A 17,640-nucleotide genomic window follows, 5' to 3' on the forward strand; every position below is an offset into this window, starting at 1 on the left:
ACTGCCATGAATGCAGTGGTTCACAGGACAGTGTAACATATTTCACTTTAAAAATAACTTAAAAAAAAAATTAAAAATTGCTGCCACATTCCTTGCTTAGATGGGGGGAGAAAGCATGTTTCCAGAAAGAGTTACGTGAAGACCAGTGTGAAAGTCAGGGGCACTACAAATAAGGAGCCCCTACTTCCAGGGCTCTTGTGGGAAAGGAAGGGCAAGACAAAAGAGATGCTGAGAACTCAAGGGTCACGGGAGCTCTTTTAAAGCATGTTTAACCAATAGTGCTGATTCCAGGCTTTGGGACATTGTGTGCAAATCCTTAAACTTACCATCTGGGTGTCATTCTTGGGTCCAGAGAGGGGTGAAGGAAAGAGCTGGGATACTGCAGCCCCTTCAGCCAATGGTTCTCTTCTCTGCTTCAACTTTGCTGCCATCTGACTAGTTTCTTTACTCAGCACCTCCCCAGAAAGACAGACAGAACAAAGTTCAGGAACATGTCTAGAAACTGAGTTGGGAGTTTGAGGTATTAAAAGATTTGAGTCTGCTGAAGGGCTTGGAAAGTTGTCCTGGGAGCCAGACATACATAAACAAACTGGCTTTGATATGACTAAAGCATATTCCAGACACGTTCCTGCCTGGGATCAGATCCCTGGCTACTTTTTGTATCCATATGGCATATCTATAGAGTGCCAGGGTGCCAGCATTCCAGGGAGGCCAGAGCTTAAGAGCTAGATTTAATTTCTGAGCCACATAGGAACACTTTGCATGGACATGAGTGAGTTAAATCTCCTGTGCAGATGTAACCAGAGCAAATGGAGAATCAGAGGTAGAGACACAGGTGGGAAACAGCATGGCCAGAATGAGAATTTTTTGGCTGAAGTCTCCAGGAGAGCAAATCAATTTGCTCAGTACCTCTTGATATGGGTAGATGTAAGACCAGGTTCTCAGCTGGAGTGAGAGTGTAACTTCCAGTCAAGGAAGCTGTATCAGCATTTAATGCCAATGAACTTTGTCCCTGCTGAAGTTGTTTCTCATAGAAAGCTTGTCTCATTCAGGAAAATGCCTCTAAATTTTCTTGCCAATTTTTTTTGGCTCCCAGAAAAATGGGAGTGACAGTGAAGTATGTGCTTAATGTAATCAGGGCCCAAAGGTTCAGGATCTGAGTAGAAAATGAAACCATGCAAAGAATGCATTGTCTGGCTCATATATGCAAATATTACCATATTGGGTAATAGCTGTGGTGTGGGGGTGAAAATGCAAGAAATCACTTGAAACGTGCCATTTTTCCCATCCTAGAAACATAAGCTTTTTCTAGGTTAGAATATAGAAATCAAATGGCATTTGACAGATCAAAGGTAGTTGCCTGATCACATCTTATTGATAGCAGTGGTAACTTTGCATTACCTTTCCTGTCACTGAATCAGCTCCTGGATTTGCTACAGCACCTCTTTCTTTTACTTCTTCTGGGGCTAGAAATTCCCCTTTGACCCATGAGACTAAAAATGTTTATTTTAGTGATTCCTCAGTGAAGAGGGATTGATTGTGAGGAGTAGTAGATCCTTTGACAATGTAAGAGTTTGTCAGTCTCAGTTTAAGAAGTACTGGTAATGTTGCTAAAATATGATACTGCTGATGCAATATATTTTATGCTACAGCTTGGATTTACTCAGACAGAAAAACCTTTCTGTAATACCACAGAACCAGAGAGAGCTTTTTTCATACAGAGAATGCACATTTTTTATTGGTGAAAGAAAAATCTGAAAAATTGTGAAGTGGGTAGGGTTTTCCTTTTCCTGCTGAAGGGTAGGAAGCATTATGTGTTTATGAAATACCAGCTGATCAGGAGGGCAGGACAGCACATTTTTCATTTTGCACTGTTGGTGAGTGTAGCTTGGTGTAATCTTTATAAAATCAATAGTCATCTCAAAATGCTGGGCTCCTGTTGGGTAGAGGTGCAGGGAGGAGGTGTGAGATGAGCTCTGGAGGACCTGCTCGGTGGAGCCTTGTCAAAGGGGGCCATCTACTGGGCCCCAGCCCTGTGCCTAAGGCACAGTCACTCAGCTACAGTTCAGCATCCTCACACAGATGGCCAGAGATGTTCAGGGGGCAAATTCCTGATTAGAAAAGTCGTTTCATCCAAAACAAGCCATTCTTGCTGGCTACACTGAGGTGTTTTTTTCTAGTTATACCCTCAACACAGTGAAATCTGGAAGAGCTTCAAACCTACAAGAAGTTTTGACCTTTGTTTAAGGGAAGAAAGTGCCAGGAAATTAACTAATTAAGTAGCAGACTTCTTCTTTCTGGTTTAATGAGGGGTTTTGTTCCTTCAAAATGTAAGCAAATAATAGGAAAATTAAATTGAAATGGTCAGTATAAAGAGGGAACAGTTTTACTAAATGGATCTGTTTTTACTTGCTTTCTGCTGCTCACAAAGTTTTGCATGTGATCTTTTGTCCTATAGAACAACAGGGGAATAATGTCTTAGAGCATTTTAAGAACAGGAAACAATTTTGTCACCCTGTTTGTTTAATGAGCTTGCACACTCTCAGCTCAGAATACTTAACAGATAACTTTCATCGGGCAAAGATATTTCAATGCTGTGCTGTAAGACAATAACTCCAACTGTTATTTATTCTGAATGGAAGATATTACATCTAACCATTACTTGTAAAGCACTGTGAAGAGAGTGAGACAGAAAGCAGATTGATATTTGTTTTTTAAATTTTACTCCTTTTCAGTTTCTCTACTTTTGTAAGAAAGTTTCATGGACAGGGCAGCTGACTGATGGTGCAAGTGCAGTCACAGTGCACAGAGCACACACTCAGCAAGTAGCACATAGTAGGGGTTAACTGCTCCCCAGCATGCAGCTTCACCTGCTGCACTGGTTTAAATGTAAATCCTCCCATGATTAAATATTTCTGGAGCTTAGAAGTGGAGAGAAAGCAAGAGCTGAGACATGGAGCAGGGAGGCACAAAGGGACCTTGGAATTGTTGAAGGCAGGGAGAGCACACAAGGTCCTGGGGAGGGATGCTCTGGGCTGCACTGGTGGTCCAATGAGGGATATTTCTGCATCCATGCATTGCAGGAGGAAGGGGTGGAAAGAAAGGGAGTGAACGTTGTGATATGCCCAGGTGACCTCCCCTCCAAGCAATGAGTGCACTAGTTAAGTGCACTCATGACTCTGTTTGAAACAAAACAATGATGGCCTTCAGCTGGGTGGTTTTGGGGATGCTTCCAAAGAGGCAGGAGAGCCCCTCAGTTCCCCACTGCCTGTGCTGGTGTCATAGGTAACATCCCTCCAGCTTGGTTTTCCATGGGATCCTGACAGTAATCACTGTATTTCTGCACAAGGCAGACTGACCACTGCTGTTGTGTTGCCATGCTCATTGACTATCTTTTCTGGCACAAAATCCTCATGGATTTATTGGGTTTCCCCTCCCTGTGAAGATGGGAAGCTCTGTGGTATAGTTTCTGTGTGAGTCTCACCTCTGTAACAGAGCATAATCAAGTTTTTATTCACCTTGTTCACGTCGTAGTGCAGTGGTGGTGGAGCCCACTTCAGAAGACTCACACACAGAAATTGCTGGCAGGCACAAACCAGGTGTTTTTGTCAACTTGCTGATGTGCATGTGTGAGGAGCAAAACACCATTTGTAATTCTCTTTTGACATCCAGCCTATTGTGGCTGTGTTCTGCTGTGCATAGTAATGCACTGACTCTGCATAGCAATACACTGACTAACCACAGTCATTTGGTTAAAAGATTGCTGCCTTCCATCTCTAGAACACACTGACATGCAGCTAATACTTAAAATTACAGAAATAGACAGTAGCTCTGTCAGCAGACCTTCAGCAGCAGGACCTTTACAACCTGCTCAGCAATTCAGTTTATATGACTTAAATAGCAATGACACATGCTGTATAGCCTAATAAAATGGCCTCAGCGTAGTGCTTGATAAATATTTCTTACCATCACAAATGCATAAAGAAGGTGAGAGCAGATGAGCAGGTCAGGATGGAGGCTGAGCTGAAGAGAGGGGGCACGTTCCCAGCACTGAGCTATGCATGGCATAAGATTTCAACATGGGGAGACTAATTGCAGTTGTGGTGAGAGTTTTTGTTGGCTGACTCCATGCTTTCCTAGAATAGGTGGATTATTCTGAAGCAGCAAACTGAAAGGGTTGCATGTCATTAAGTTTTCAGAGCCCTAGAACAGAGTTCTTGTGATGTGAGGTAAAGCTAACATGCCCTGGTGTATATGCACACCAGTTCAAAGGTACAGTTGTGCTATGGCTGCCTTCATCCCCAGATGCTGGTGACCTTGAGAGCTAAAAGGCTCTCTTGCTACAGTGTCAGCAGCACTGAAAGGTTTGTAGCTCTTGGAGTGAGCCATTTGCTGAAGAATTGCTCCCACTAGACCCCATTCGGTTTTTCTGTGATTCTGCTGTAACTCAAGGTATTCAGGGGAAAAAAGATCCTGTTCCTACAATGCTGCTGCCTACAAAACTTTTGGGGTGGGCCTTCAGCAAGTAAAAATCATCTCAGGAGTTGTCTCTGTTCTTATCTTTGGCTTATGGAGGTGGATTCAGCATTATTTTAGCACCTAGTTCAGCATCTTCCTTTCCTTAATTTCTATCACTTCTTGTTCTCAACATCTGTCTTCAGCACCTTTCCACTAACAGTATCTCAGGTGACCATCTTAGTTTCTTGCAGGGTGCCTGTGCATGGATGCCTTCCTTCCTTTTCCTCTATCAGGCTTCTCCTTGCTGGAGGGAATAGGGACCCTCATCCATCTCTGCTGGGCACTCCCAAGGGTGATATATGTTAGAGAGCCATCTCCAAGACCTGCTTCCACTTAAAAGGCATGGTCATGCTCTGTCTGCACGTTGGACAGATGTGGACTGGTTTGGATCCAAGTTTGAGGATAAGCTCTTTAGGACCAGTTGGAAATGGGATATTACTCACAAACTAATAATAAACATACAGAGCAATGCTCATTTTATCTGTGTTGCCCCAAAAGGGGGGACACAAACCCTGGCAGTAAGGGTTAAAAGCCTACCTGGCTCAGTGCTTTTCATTCTGTGTGGATGGATTCGCTGCCACTTCACCAGTCTTCCCCCCTCCCTCCTCTGGAGAATTTAAATACACCTTCCCACACGATGCAGGCAGGCACATGAGCTGCCCAGGAGCACAGACCAACTCTCCAAACTATTAAATCACATTTGCTGCTGCTTCTGTGCATGCAGGAGGGAAAGCAATTACCAGGCTTGGAGAGAGCTTAATAGGAAGGGGGAAAAGACTTGTAATAGTATTTTTCTGTGTAAGCACAAACATCCCCAAAAGCTGTGGCTGAGTTACAGGAATACAGTAAGCTTGCTGAGTAGGCAAGTGCTGTGTTAACAGGTAAAAGCTGTCAGTCCTGACAGTTTGTGAGCCAGGAAGGTGATCCATCAGCCTGGGCCTCACACAGATAACTCCTGGGTTACTGCAAGGTGGGGAGAGCAGCTGAGAGGGAGCTGGAAGGGGGAAAGCTGCGGGCTACCAAGAAGGCTTTGAGTAGGGGGAATGCTGACTGCTGGGCTGAATTTTCAAAAGCCTCCATTTTGGATTAAAGTGTATCTTTAAGCCTGTGAATCAACCAATTTTCAGCATGAGTTGGGCCTTTGATGTTTTTGAAATTCCCACCCTTAATCTCTGGGGAAGGCTCTGGTACAGCAGGTGCTGAGCTCTGGGCATGTGTGATTAGTCCAGGCTGAGGACTTGTCTGCCTGCTGTAACATCCAGGAAGTTGTTACCTTTCCTAGAGACAGAAATCCAGCTGCTTTCTGTGGGACTCCTCATGTGCTTGAAATGATGCAGCCTGCTGAATTGAGAGGCTGATCACTTGGGCCCTCATCCTGCAAATATTTACCCATGGGCTTTAGCTCTGTTACAGGAATAGTCCAGTTGACTTTGGGAAATGACACATATTAGCCGTGCTGGGCACTTGCATAAGACCTGGCAGGACCATAGCTCTGGTCCTTTTCAGATTCCCATACATGCAATGAGTTAATACCCTGATATGGTCCCTTTCTCTGGAAATGTTTGGGATTGGGGTCACTCACTTATTTAATCAAACAGTTATACTTGAATTTTTTATTGTAACCAAGGAGCTTTAACACTTTGAAGGAGAAAGATCCCATGGTCTCTGCTTTGACAAGCCCTCAATCAAACTGGTGAAAAATATGCCCATACTAAAACAATAAATAGCACAGATTACACAGAAAATTACCCTTCCAGTTCTACAGCTCAACTTTCTCATGTCAATTGTAAGCTGAGAGCAAGTATTTCCAGTTCAGCAGCTCAGCCACTTAGATCAGGAAGGGACTGTAAAAGAACAGTTAGACCTTATCACTTGTCAGAAAACTCTTTAGTGACTTGATTTTTCTTTATAAAATGTAATAACTGTCAGAGATAAAGAATATATCTCTCTTCCCAACTGGCAGCCAAGGGTAGCTGCAAAGGGCAAGCAGCGTGGATACTCATAAATGTGTGATTACAGGCCTTTCTGCTGATGGAGAGGGGAATATTGATGCAATATTAGTCATTTTTATTGGCTTAATATTCTTCTTTCATAGCAGCATATCCAAACTGCTACATCTTTCTTCACACACAGTCATTGTCCATCTAAGATGCAATGCTGCTCTTTCCATTTCTAATCCAGTGCTCTCCAGCTCCTTGTGAAAAGCCAGAATATGAGGGTTTGCTGTTGCATGTTTTCCTTGTCAATCCATCCCTGCCCCTGGAAGGATTTCTTTCCAACTGCTGTGCAATAGCTCCCTCTCCTCTATCATCTGCCCTGTTTCAAGTTACAATCTTTTAGGATGGCAGGGGCCTCTCAAAACTTGTTTTTCACTGTGAGTAGAACAACGTGGTCTTTTGTCCTCCTTGGGGCACACCAGGATCCTGTGATGATAGCCCAGGGAACATCTGTGTGATAGGAACTTGTTTGTGAATGCAGCAACCCAAGGTGTTCTGTAAAGGGAAAAGAAAATAGATTTCTAGCCCTGAGTCTTGGAATGCAGGGGGTGAGTTGCAGGTTGTGAATGCTGACAGAGAGGCTTTGGGCCTGGGCAAGTTGAAGGGAACCCACCAGGGCTCCTTTAGGACTGTGAGAAATAAATTAGGCAAACAATGTCCTTGGAAGGGAACTGTTCTCAGTGTCTGCTCCACCTTCCTTTGGGAAAGGAGCAGTGCTGAGACCAGGGAACAAACAGCTCCATCCCAGACCAGGTTAATCAGCTGTTCCCTTGACTGGACTAGCCAGACTGAGAAAATGGAGAGGACGCTCCATGGGAAAGAGATCTCTCTCTGTTTAAAGTGCACACTCATGAAGTTAAGATTCCTTTTTCTCCATGGCATTTCTGTTCCTGTTGGGGCTGTTTCCACCATTAAGCCTAATTACTTAGCTTTTTATGTGCTATCCATTTCTTTTCATCATTTTAAAAACTTCAGTTGCCATAACAACATAATGCAATCAGTGAAACATAACAGCTATTTTCTGTAGTCAAGGTCTGTGCACTGTCAAGGATGTGAGCCATTTAAGCAAATCTTCACCATCCCCCTTCCTCCCTCCTCTTTCTCACTCTCTCTTTTTCTCCCTAAACAAGCTCATAACAGGAAGGAGAAACCATGAGGAATAATTAGATACAATAACCTGAGCAAATCCCAATTGTACTCATGCAGTCTAGTCTAATGAACTTCCAGCACTAATCTTGGAAGTGTGGATGTGCCTTTTTAATCACTTTTTTGATGTCATAGATAGATTAGTTGCAGCAGGACCTTGATAATCTACACTAGAGTCAGGAGACCAGAGCCTGTTCAGAGAATGGAAGAAAATCAAAAGCATTGCATACTTTGTTCATTTCTTTCTCATTTGTTCCTCATTTTCAAATGCTTATTGAGAATGTGTCCATTGTACCATCTTAGTAAATAGAATGGTGTGTGTTTTGTAGATTCATGGAATTTAAGCATGAAAAGTCATAGCATCTATTATTAAATCATTGCTGAAAGGCTGGGAGAAACCGCCACGTTTTTGTGTGGGTGGTGAGACTTGCAACAAAGCATAGTATAACTGCTGGGCTTCTATGCCACACATACATAAAAAGCAGTCTGAAAATAAATCTGGCAGTCTGGTTCAGTGCTATTCTAAGCAGTGTGAATATAAGATCTATCCACAACACCTTACTCACTCCTTGACCTCCATGAAGGCTTTCCTGGAATAGTAACGAGGGAGTTTTGAAGCCCAGGATTTGGCTTAAGCAGCCTCTCTCTGGCAGAGGACTGAAGGCTGTGCTTTGTCCTTAGGGAGCTCATCTGCCACAGGCAGAGCCTTCTAATGGTGTCGAATTGATCACTGCCTGTTCACTCTTTCCACTTGTCTGCTTGTGTTGCAGCACCTTGTCCAAGCAGAGGAAGAATGTCATCAGCTGTGTCACCGTGCATGACTCCCCCTACTCCGACTCCTCCAGCAACAACAGCCCTTACGCCGTGCAGCACCGCACAGGGCAGAACAATGGGAACAGCTACGACACCAAAGGGGTTCCAGAGACTCACTGCAGTGGGAACCCCCGAACCATCATCGTGCCACCACTGAAAACCCAGGCCAGTGAGGTGTTGGTAGAGTGCGATAGCCTGGCACCAGGTAAATTGCACCTCTTCCGTCAAGAAAATTAGTAAGAAATAAATGATTTATCTTGGAAGAATCTCATTGTTCAGTTTCATTTTGTTTGTTTGGTTGGTTTGTTTTCCAAAGAAACGGTGCTCCTGCACTTCTCTCAAGTGACACATCTGTTCTTGGTAGCCATGTTGCATTACTTGTGTGCCCTGGTTCATTCAGGAGTCGTGGGTCAAGTGTTGGTCCCAGTTAGTTCTGTGCAAACCCGAGAACAGAGCACAGCCTTTAGCGCAACATTTGATGTGAAAGTCACCCAAATGCAAGTGTGAACCTTTGCTGCCTTGCTTTCCGTAGGCTTTTATTAAAATGGGTAGGAGATTGAAAACATGTGAATTTCATCTGAATTTGTTGATGTTTCTGGGAAGAATGTTTCCCCAGGATCATCACTGTGGACTGATGAAGTTTGCTCATCCAGAACCTCTGCAATGCTAGATAATGTGATGTGTTGAAAAGGGCTTTATGGTGGAAGTCTGGCTCAAAGCTGTTGCCGTTGAGCTGCCTGGCAGTCCTTGCTTTGGATGCACTGCTGGTGAACACAAAGGCTTGAGGGGAGAGCTCCCCACCAGCTCCTCCTCCCTTCCCACTCACCTGACGTTAGGCAAGCCAGGGCTTTTTTAAGCTGCGCACACCATACGTTCCTTCCTCTCCTTGGGATTTGTACCTGCGTTGTACAGTTCTGCTGGCAGAACATTGTCTCATGGTTCTGAAGGATCTATAAAGCCTGCTCCAGACCTGCTTTGGGTCCAGTTAATCAGGTTTGTTTGTCTGCCTCTAGGATAACAGGCCTGTCGTGTATATCAAGCCCTACTAAGGTATTCTGTTAATTGAGAGAAACAGTTTTCTTAACCTGCTTCTGTTGTATGTCTCCTCCCAAAAGCCACTCTGAAGGAGACTCAGTGAGGAAAAGGTAGGGTGAGCAATTAATGTCATGTAAGCTACAAATGTGTTTCCTTTCCTGGCACAGTCACCACCAGTCACCACTCATCCTCCTACAAGTCCAAGTCCTCCAGCACCGTGACCTCCACCAGCGGTCACTCTTCAGGGAGCTCGTCTGGAGCCGTTGCCTATAGGCAGCAGCGACCAGGAGCACATTTCCAGCAGCAGCAGCCTCTAAATCTAAGTCAGGTAAGTCAACCAAGACTGATTTTGGTGGTGCATCATCCAGCTCTTACCTACCACTCCTCCGTCGTGGGCTGTCCTGGTCCAGTCTAGTGACAGTTGGACCCCGTGTTGAGTTTTATCAACTTGTTTCTGCTTGACTGCATACCTTGATCTTCCAGCTCAGGCAGCAGAGGTAGTGCAGATCACACCCCTGAGTGGGCTGGGGGTTTTCTTCCTGTGTGTTCTGAAGCCTGGTGGTTTAAAAGAGTGAGGGGAATAACATGAGAGGGGAAATGCAGTGGCTCAGCCACAAAGGAGTGGAGCAGGAGCATGTAGGAAGGACTGAATTCTCCTTAGCTGTAAGTAAGTGTGGGGAGAATATCTTCCAAGTGAAGAGAGTGCACAAGCCTGGCTGTGGGACTGGGAGAGAAGTCCCCATCAAGTGGGACAAGGCAAACCAGAGCCCCTATGTATTTAGGTGACCTCATGTAGTGAGTTTGATCCATCCTGTGATAAAGCTGGGCTGAGATCTGGACAAATCCCATTTCTTGGCAGCATGCAGTTCTTGGGACGTTTCCCAATCTGTGATCAGAACTCTCAGGGAGCTTCCCAGGAGCTGCAGGAAATCATGCCCTTTTCACATCCTGCACCTGGGGCCTTTCTCTTCCCTGAGGTGAGCTGAGAAGAGTAGGGAAGTTACAGCTCAGGTACCAGTGTTTCAAGAGGAGAAAGTCTGGAGAGCTCAGAGGATGGTGCTGGTAGGCATCCAGAGCTGGATATTAGCAGAACTGTTTTTAAAAAGAAAAATAACTTGGTGGAGAAGAATGTCTGTTCTCCTTCAATATGCAGAGGAAATTTATAAATGTGAACAAATTTTAAGTAAAAGTGTGTGGAAGTGGAGGAAGTGGGCAAGATGCTCTTTGCAGGAGTTGGGAAGGAGTGTGGCTACCATATTCCCACAGTAATGGCACAGAGAGTACTTACAAAATGGATGAAAAGGTTTGGGAGAATAGAAGGAAATAGCATGGAGCATTTTCCTTCTTGTCTTCTAATTCCTGCTTTATTGGTAATTTAATACTCTGACTTCAAATGACTGGGAAAACTCCCTACATTTTTGTGCAATGCAAGAAGACAACTTTAAAAATCCCTGGAAAAAAAAAAAGTACATTGGTCCCTTCCCACTGCTACAAGTTTCCTGTGCTCAAGTAATTTTAGCTAAGAACAATGAGGGCACCAGGCACCTGCAGGATCTAATCAAGCTGAGAGTTTTCTCCTTAAAAAATAATGTGGTTATTTTTACTAACCAAGGAAATCATTAACTGCAAATACCCAAACTGAACAAAAATAAATTGCTTGTTCCGGGCATAGTTAGGCACTCTCATTCCCCTGAGCTATCTGTAGACCACAATTTGTCATCAGAGAGTTCACCAGCAAAAAACACTTGTTGCCTGAGCAACTGGACTTGAGGAAGATGTACTTGGGAGCTGGGTGTCCAAGGCTGTGTCTTTTGGTAGCTGTGTCAGCAGGTTGTAGCTCAAACGGGGGGACTTGCTTACGTTCTGGGGGTCGTTTTGGTCAATGTATGAAACTACAGAGTTTCATACCCTGTCAATGTATGAAACTATAGGGCTTTCATGGGCTTGTGAGGGACCCACTGCTGTCACTCGTTTTCAAGGGAAGATTGGCGATGCTGAGGGTGTCAGGAGGATCTCAGGAGACTTTTCTGCGGTTGTCCTGGTGTTGCAGGGAGGCTCCCAGACCCTTCTGAGGAGGCAAAGAGGCATCTCCTGTCTTGTAACCACCTCTCACTGTTGCTGTCTTTATCCAGGGCCAGCAGCACATCTCGACTGACCGTGCAGGGAGTCACCGGCGACAGCAAGCCTACATCACTCCAACGATAGCTCAGGCCCCGTACTCCTTCCCGCACAATAGCCCCAGCCACGGCACGGTCCATCCCCACCTGGCCGCCGCCGCCCACCTGCCCACGCAGCCCCACCTGTACACATACACCGCCCCCGCCGCCCTGGGCTCCACGGGCACCGTCGCGCACCTGGTGGCGTCGCAGGGCTCGGCGCGGCACGCGGTGCAGCACACCACCTACCCCGCCAGCATCGTGCACCAGGTCCCCGTCAGCATGGGCCCGCGCGTCCTGCCCTCGCCCACCATCCACCCCAGCCAGTACCAGGCTCAGTTTGCCCATCAGACCTATATCAGTGCTTCTCCAGCCTCCACAGTCTACACTGGATACCCACTGAGCCCCACCAAGGTCAACCAGTACCCTTACATCTAAACACTGGAATAAAGAGCGAGAGAGACGCGCCCGGCCCGGGGGGAGTGAGGCAGCCGCTTTTGCGTTGAAGAACGTGACAAACTAACAATGCAATGGGAGGCTCGCGTGAAACTTGAACGAAGGAGACTTTAGGAAGAAAAGAAAAAGAGGAAAGAAGGGGGAAAAAACCAATTCTACAGTTTTTATTTAAAAAAAAAAGAAAAGAAAATGGAAAAAAAGAACAGAAAAAAAATAAATCACAAAAAAAAAAAAAAACAACCCAAAAAAAAACAACCATTCTGCACCAAACTAGAGAGAAAGAGAGAAGGAGAAGGACCCTCCAGCGGGTCCTGTCTTTTGAAGGACTTCACCAATAGACTTTTAAAGGTTATTTTCATCCAATAGTGAGCTACATTTAGAAATTTGTTGTCCAGAACACCTAAAATGAAATCCATTAGGTTTTTAATCCTCTAGGTATATGGATTAGGGATTTATCCAGCATTTCAAAGGATTTATACAGCAGTTTTTATATCCAAGAGTATACATAGGTTTGGGGGGATTTTTAACAGAAAAAGAAAGTGGGTAAGGGAGGCGGAGGGTGGAGGACAAAACGTCCCGGTGCTCTAAATTTGGGCCTAACACTGCTACACTTAAACTTGGGCAAAACAGGCCATGCAGCACTGGTTGAGAGCAAAGCAATGGGGGTGTTTCTCCCTCTTCTTGAACACACTGGATAAATCCCTGAGAAATGCTATTCCTAAACAAAATCTCTAATAATGTATATTGGATTTAAGTTGCATTTTTTTTTAGGGTTTTGTTTTGTTTTTTTGGAAGTGTTCCTTTTCAATCCCTAGCCATTTTAGTATAGGAGGAGACATTTTAGCTGCCCCCAACCCCCTGCCCCCAGCCCCGGTAGAATGTAGCACTATACAGGTCATGCCCCTTTTTACTCTTTTGTGTTGAACTTCAACGATACCAATAGACTATTCCTCAATGTGATTGCACAAAGAAAAGTGATATAACATAGGCATGTAACAATGTGATTGTCCAGGGGTGTGTGTGTGTGAGTGCAGATGCTGCCTTCTCTCTGTGATGTGTTCCTCGGCACAGCCATTACAACTGTCACAGTCTTAGTTTTACATCATTCCCTCGTAGTGCCTTACCAAACTACAGACGCGGTTTAAGGGTTTACTTCCACTGGTACTCCTAGAAACTGACTGAGGCTAGTTGGAATTTACTCTCAGCTCTTTTCTTCTTCTTCTTTTTTTTTTTTTTTTTTTTGGGGGGGGGGGGGTGGTTGTTACTGCCGATTTTCTCCTGCTGGTGGTGTTGGGTTTTTTTCACATCGTCAATCGTAGCTCACTTGGCGAGGTGTTGGGGTGGCTCGTTGGGGTCAGAAGTGCATATAACTGGGTGTTTTGTCAAGCACTGGATGGGCTAGAAGCAGCCAGGTCGGTTGTGAGGACCCAGAGGGTCTGGGGACTCATTTGAGGACTGGTCTGTTTCTGTCCTGTTGAAATAGCAGGTTTCCTCCCTGGAAACTGAATTCTCATTCTGCTGTTTGCTGATGTTCTCGATGGAGTGGGAGGACAGTGTCCACCCTCATCATCAGGTTGTCCTGGTCATGTGTCTGAAATGGAAACAAAAATTTAGTCCTTGATAGGGGGAAACACTAGTTGTTGCCAACATCTCTCACTGCGTCTGTTGATGAGAAAGGGTCAGGAAAGGGCTGGAGTCCCAAAGCAAGCATGAGAAAATCCAGTTGAGAGAGTCAATCTCAGGTTTCTTAAATGAAAAGAGTATTGTAATACATAGAGCCTTACCCACTCTAACATAGCTGTGACACTGTGTGCCTCCCCTGCTCTCTTTTCACCTACACCCTGAAAAATTGCCTGCAATGGCAGAGTGACCCTGGAACTGGAGAGTAGGTTGGTGCTCCACACCAAGGAATGCTACATGGTTGTTTTGTTTTCCAACAGTTTCTAAAGAGAGCCTTTCCTGTCATTGGTTTGGTTCAGCAGGGAGTTTCCCTGGTGATGGCACTTGCACTGGTGCATCAGTACCATCATGCCTGTGGATGTCCTGAGGAGGAAGGAGAGAAAGGAGTTTGGTAGAACGTTTCCATGAAAGCTGAAGTCTATGGGGCTGCTCAGTTCCACTCTACATTTCCTTGTAACTAGAGCATGGAGTAGTCAGGTGTTTTGCAAGATGCTGGAAAATAGCAGGTTTGTTGGCAGGGTGGTGAGGGATGGGTTCCCTGAGTGGCAGTGAGGAAGGAGGCTCTCTCAGGTTGGAAAAGCTGACAGAAGGACAAGCACAAATACGTTGTTTTGCAGTAAGTGCTTGGCTGGCCTGGAAGATGAAGGGATCCTGCTACGCATAGGCTGCTCAACAAAGCCATTGTCTTCTGGCAAACCACCAAATAACCTTCCTGGTTGCTAACTCTGGTTCCTGGGCTACTCTTGCACAGTTTTCTTCTCCTGCCTGTCCTTCATTCCAGCTCAGTATACTGTAGATGAGGATGCAATCTCCCAGCAGCCTATGCACCTTACCCCCGCTCTTGTTTTGGAAAGACACGTCCCCTTTCGTCTGAGGCAGGAAAATAAAGCCCTGCTCTCTCTCTTACATTCCTCTCCTCTCTCACCAGTTTGGGAGCGAGAGCATCATGCTGCTTATGTCATGAAAAGGAAAGATAATGTTATTTTATTGTATGGTTGTTATGATTATGATTATTATTTTATTATTATTATATTTTACTCTGGGTTTTTATTGCACACGCATTCCTTAAACTTTGTGGGGTTTTTTTTTCTCTTGTTGTTATTGTTGTTTATTTTATTTCTCTTCATCAGTGGCATTGGAAGGGTTACTGTGATTATGAGAACTGCAGGAGGAAGGAGAAACAAGATTATTCTGATGATGAAAACTCTGCCACTAATCTGGGGGAGTGGGACTGCTCAGTGAGAGTGGTTACAGCCTTGAGGAGCAGGGGTTATCCTCAGGGTCACATCTGCATTTCAGGATAAGTCCAGAAACATTCATTCAGAGGCCAGCACCTGCTAGCAGCTAACATAATGATCTGTCAGGAGAGCTGGATCAAAGGCAGGTGAGGACCTTGGTGGCCCAGGGTCCAGCTCACCATCCCTTAGCTTGAAAGGACATTTATATCAGATTAAGACTTATTTGTGCTCCAAGCCATGATAATTGAGCCCTTGCAAACAACACAAGGCCACACTACATATTAAGAGTTTGGTTTTCCTAGAGGAGGACATGGTTGGATGGCTCTCCAGAAGCAGGGCTATGGAAGGAGCCACAGCAGAGCTGCAAGGGTGGCTCTCAGTCCCATCACTGGATAAAGCACACTGGCACACACAGATGGCATTAGCTGGGTAAAGCATGGCTGCAGACAGGGCAGTGTTCCTCACCTGCTCTTCCTCTCTCACTGAAGGCTAATTAGGTGCCCACAGGCCAGGATGCTTGGTTTGATTTTTTTCTTTTTTGTTCCTGTAGATTTTCCCTTCTTTTACAATTAGTTGTTGTGGAATTTCATTATGCTGTTCTGGTTGCTACAGTTTAGGTATTTATGGTTTGATTTGCATCACCTGCTCTTTTAGAATAGGGGGAAGCAGTGACTGAATTTGAATTCCATCAAAAAATTACAGGACTTCAGCAAAGACTAAAAGTTAATCACGCACTTGAGTGCTTTGCTAAAGAACTTCAAGTTAAATACTTGTTTATGTGCTCCTCTGGCCTAAGATCAGCAAAGCATGGAAGGTTGCAGTCTCAATCACAGTTGTGGTTTACTTGTATTAATTGCATTTTCCCTGTGTACCCATCTGGCCTGCTCTCCCACATGGGCTCAGATCTGATTTTGGGGGGTGTTTGGCAGTGGAACTGTTACATCAGCACAGACTGGCAGAGAGAAGGGTTCCAGTGCATGTCAGAGGAGCCACCTTTCACATTGTCCATCCTGGAGCTGCTGGTCTGCCAGGCAGTTGTGGTGGTGGGATGCTGATTACAAGAGATGCACAGCACAACCATCAGGTTGCTTTGATGGTGCAGCACTGTGTGAGAGCTGTGTTTTCTGGTCGGTATAAGGGAGCTGAGCAACACCTCCTCCCTCACACTCGTATAAAGGAATTGTATGGATGAAGGTGTGGTTGGTCATAGGGGAAACACAGTCATTTCAGCACGGGAAGTAAAAGCTTTGCATGCTGTCAGTACCACACACGTCATAACAGCCAGCTGGTTTTGCTTGCAGAGTCCTTTGGAGAGGAAATGGGATTGGCATGGTTTGGGTCAGTCGGTGTTCCTTGTGTGCATGGAGTACATGGTGTGGAAACTTGAGGGGGTAGGAGAATGTTTAGATACTGGAAGTTTTATGGGTGGCTTATGGCTGGCAGAGTGAAAAAGTGGTTCTTTTCCCCATTATGTCCTCTTGCCTTCTGCCTGTGCAGGAAGCAGAAGGGAGCACAGACATTGTCTCTCCTCAGGAGGATGTTCTGTTGCCTGCTGTGAGCTCAGAATGCAGGAGGGAGGGTAGAGAACCACTGACATGAGCAGACTGGAAAACCCAAATGGAAGCAGATTTCACTGTAGAGTGGTTAAATCCAGTCATTTGAGAGAACAAATGCAATTGAATCTTCCTTGGCAGGTTTTACCTGCTTGTACCCAACAAATTGGGCTTTGGCAGGTCTCTCATTCTCTCTCTTTCTCTAGTAGTTTTGGTGTAATACACAAAACATTCCAAGAAAGGGACACTTTTGACTGTGACATTTTTCCTTTTTTATATATTCAAGGGATTGTGTATTGTAATTTGGTTTGAAGGCAATTCCATTAGCAATTTGAAGGGCAATAAACCTGTTTTTTTCTTTAACCAAAGATACTTTATTTTTTTTAAAAAAGAGAGAAAGAGACTCCCATCTACTCCAGAAATTAAATGAAGCCACGAGTCATGAGCACTAGGCAATGAGGATACACCGTGGAACTCAATCTTTCCATTCACTTATTTTTTTTCTTTTTCTCTCTCTCTCTCAAGTTTCTGACATCTTTTTGAGTAGCTAGCTTGATGAGCAGAGAAATTCACACTAAATATTGCTGCTATCCTAAACTGTAGGGGATGTCAAAAACTTTTTTTCTTCTCTTGTTATTGTTCACATTGATTTAAGTGTTTTAGTGGTGACATTGCAGTGTGCAAATGATGAGCTCTGTAGTGGGGATAAGCCTCTGGCTACTCTGCATGATTCTGTAGTGTCTCCTCTGGATTTAGGACGCTGGTTTTGTTTTGTGGGTTCATAAAATCAGAGAATATGCTGAGTTGGAAGGGACTTAGCAAGATCAAGTCCAACTCCTGGCCCTGCACAGGACACCCCAAGAATGACACCATGTGCCTGAGAGCATTGTCCAAATGCTTCTTGAATTCTGTCGGGCTTTGTGCTGTGACCACTCCCCTGGAAAGCCTGTTCCAGTGCCCACCACCCTCAGGGTGAAAAACATTCTCCTGATATCCCACACAGTGATGCTGTGGTCAGGCCAGGCACAGCTGGGTGTTGGACTTGGAC

The 17,640-nt window shown here is 45.0% G+C and overlaps 1 protein-coding gene across 2 annotated transcripts in view; it reads left to right on the forward strand.

Annotated features, from left to right (window-relative positions):
• Positions 1-16,972, forward strand: part of HIPK2 (homeodomain interacting protein kinase 2) — a 131,776-nt gene extending 114,804 nt beyond the window's left edge. For both annotated transcript variants that reach the window (XM_063154021.1, XM_063154022.1), the window contains exons 13-15: positions 8,432-8,679; positions 9,677-9,837; positions 11,642-16,972. In XM_063154021.1, the coding sequence (XP_063010091.1) occupies positions 8,432-8,679; positions 9,677-9,837; positions 11,642-12,103 (871 nt within the window). In that variant the 3' untranslated portion in view covers positions 12,104-16,972. The remainder of the gene's footprint in view (positions 1-8,431; positions 8,680-9,676; positions 9,838-11,641) is intronic.
• Positions 16,973-17,640: the final 668 nt, after the last annotated feature.

This window comes from Melospiza melodia, chromosome 4 (assembly GCF_035770615.1).
Source record: "Melospiza melodia melodia isolate bMelMel2 chromosome 4, bMelMel2.pri, whole genome shotgun sequence".
In the NCBI taxonomy this organism is placed as follows: domain Eukaryota; kingdom Metazoa; phylum Chordata; class Aves; order Passeriformes; family Passerellidae; genus Melospiza; species Melospiza melodia.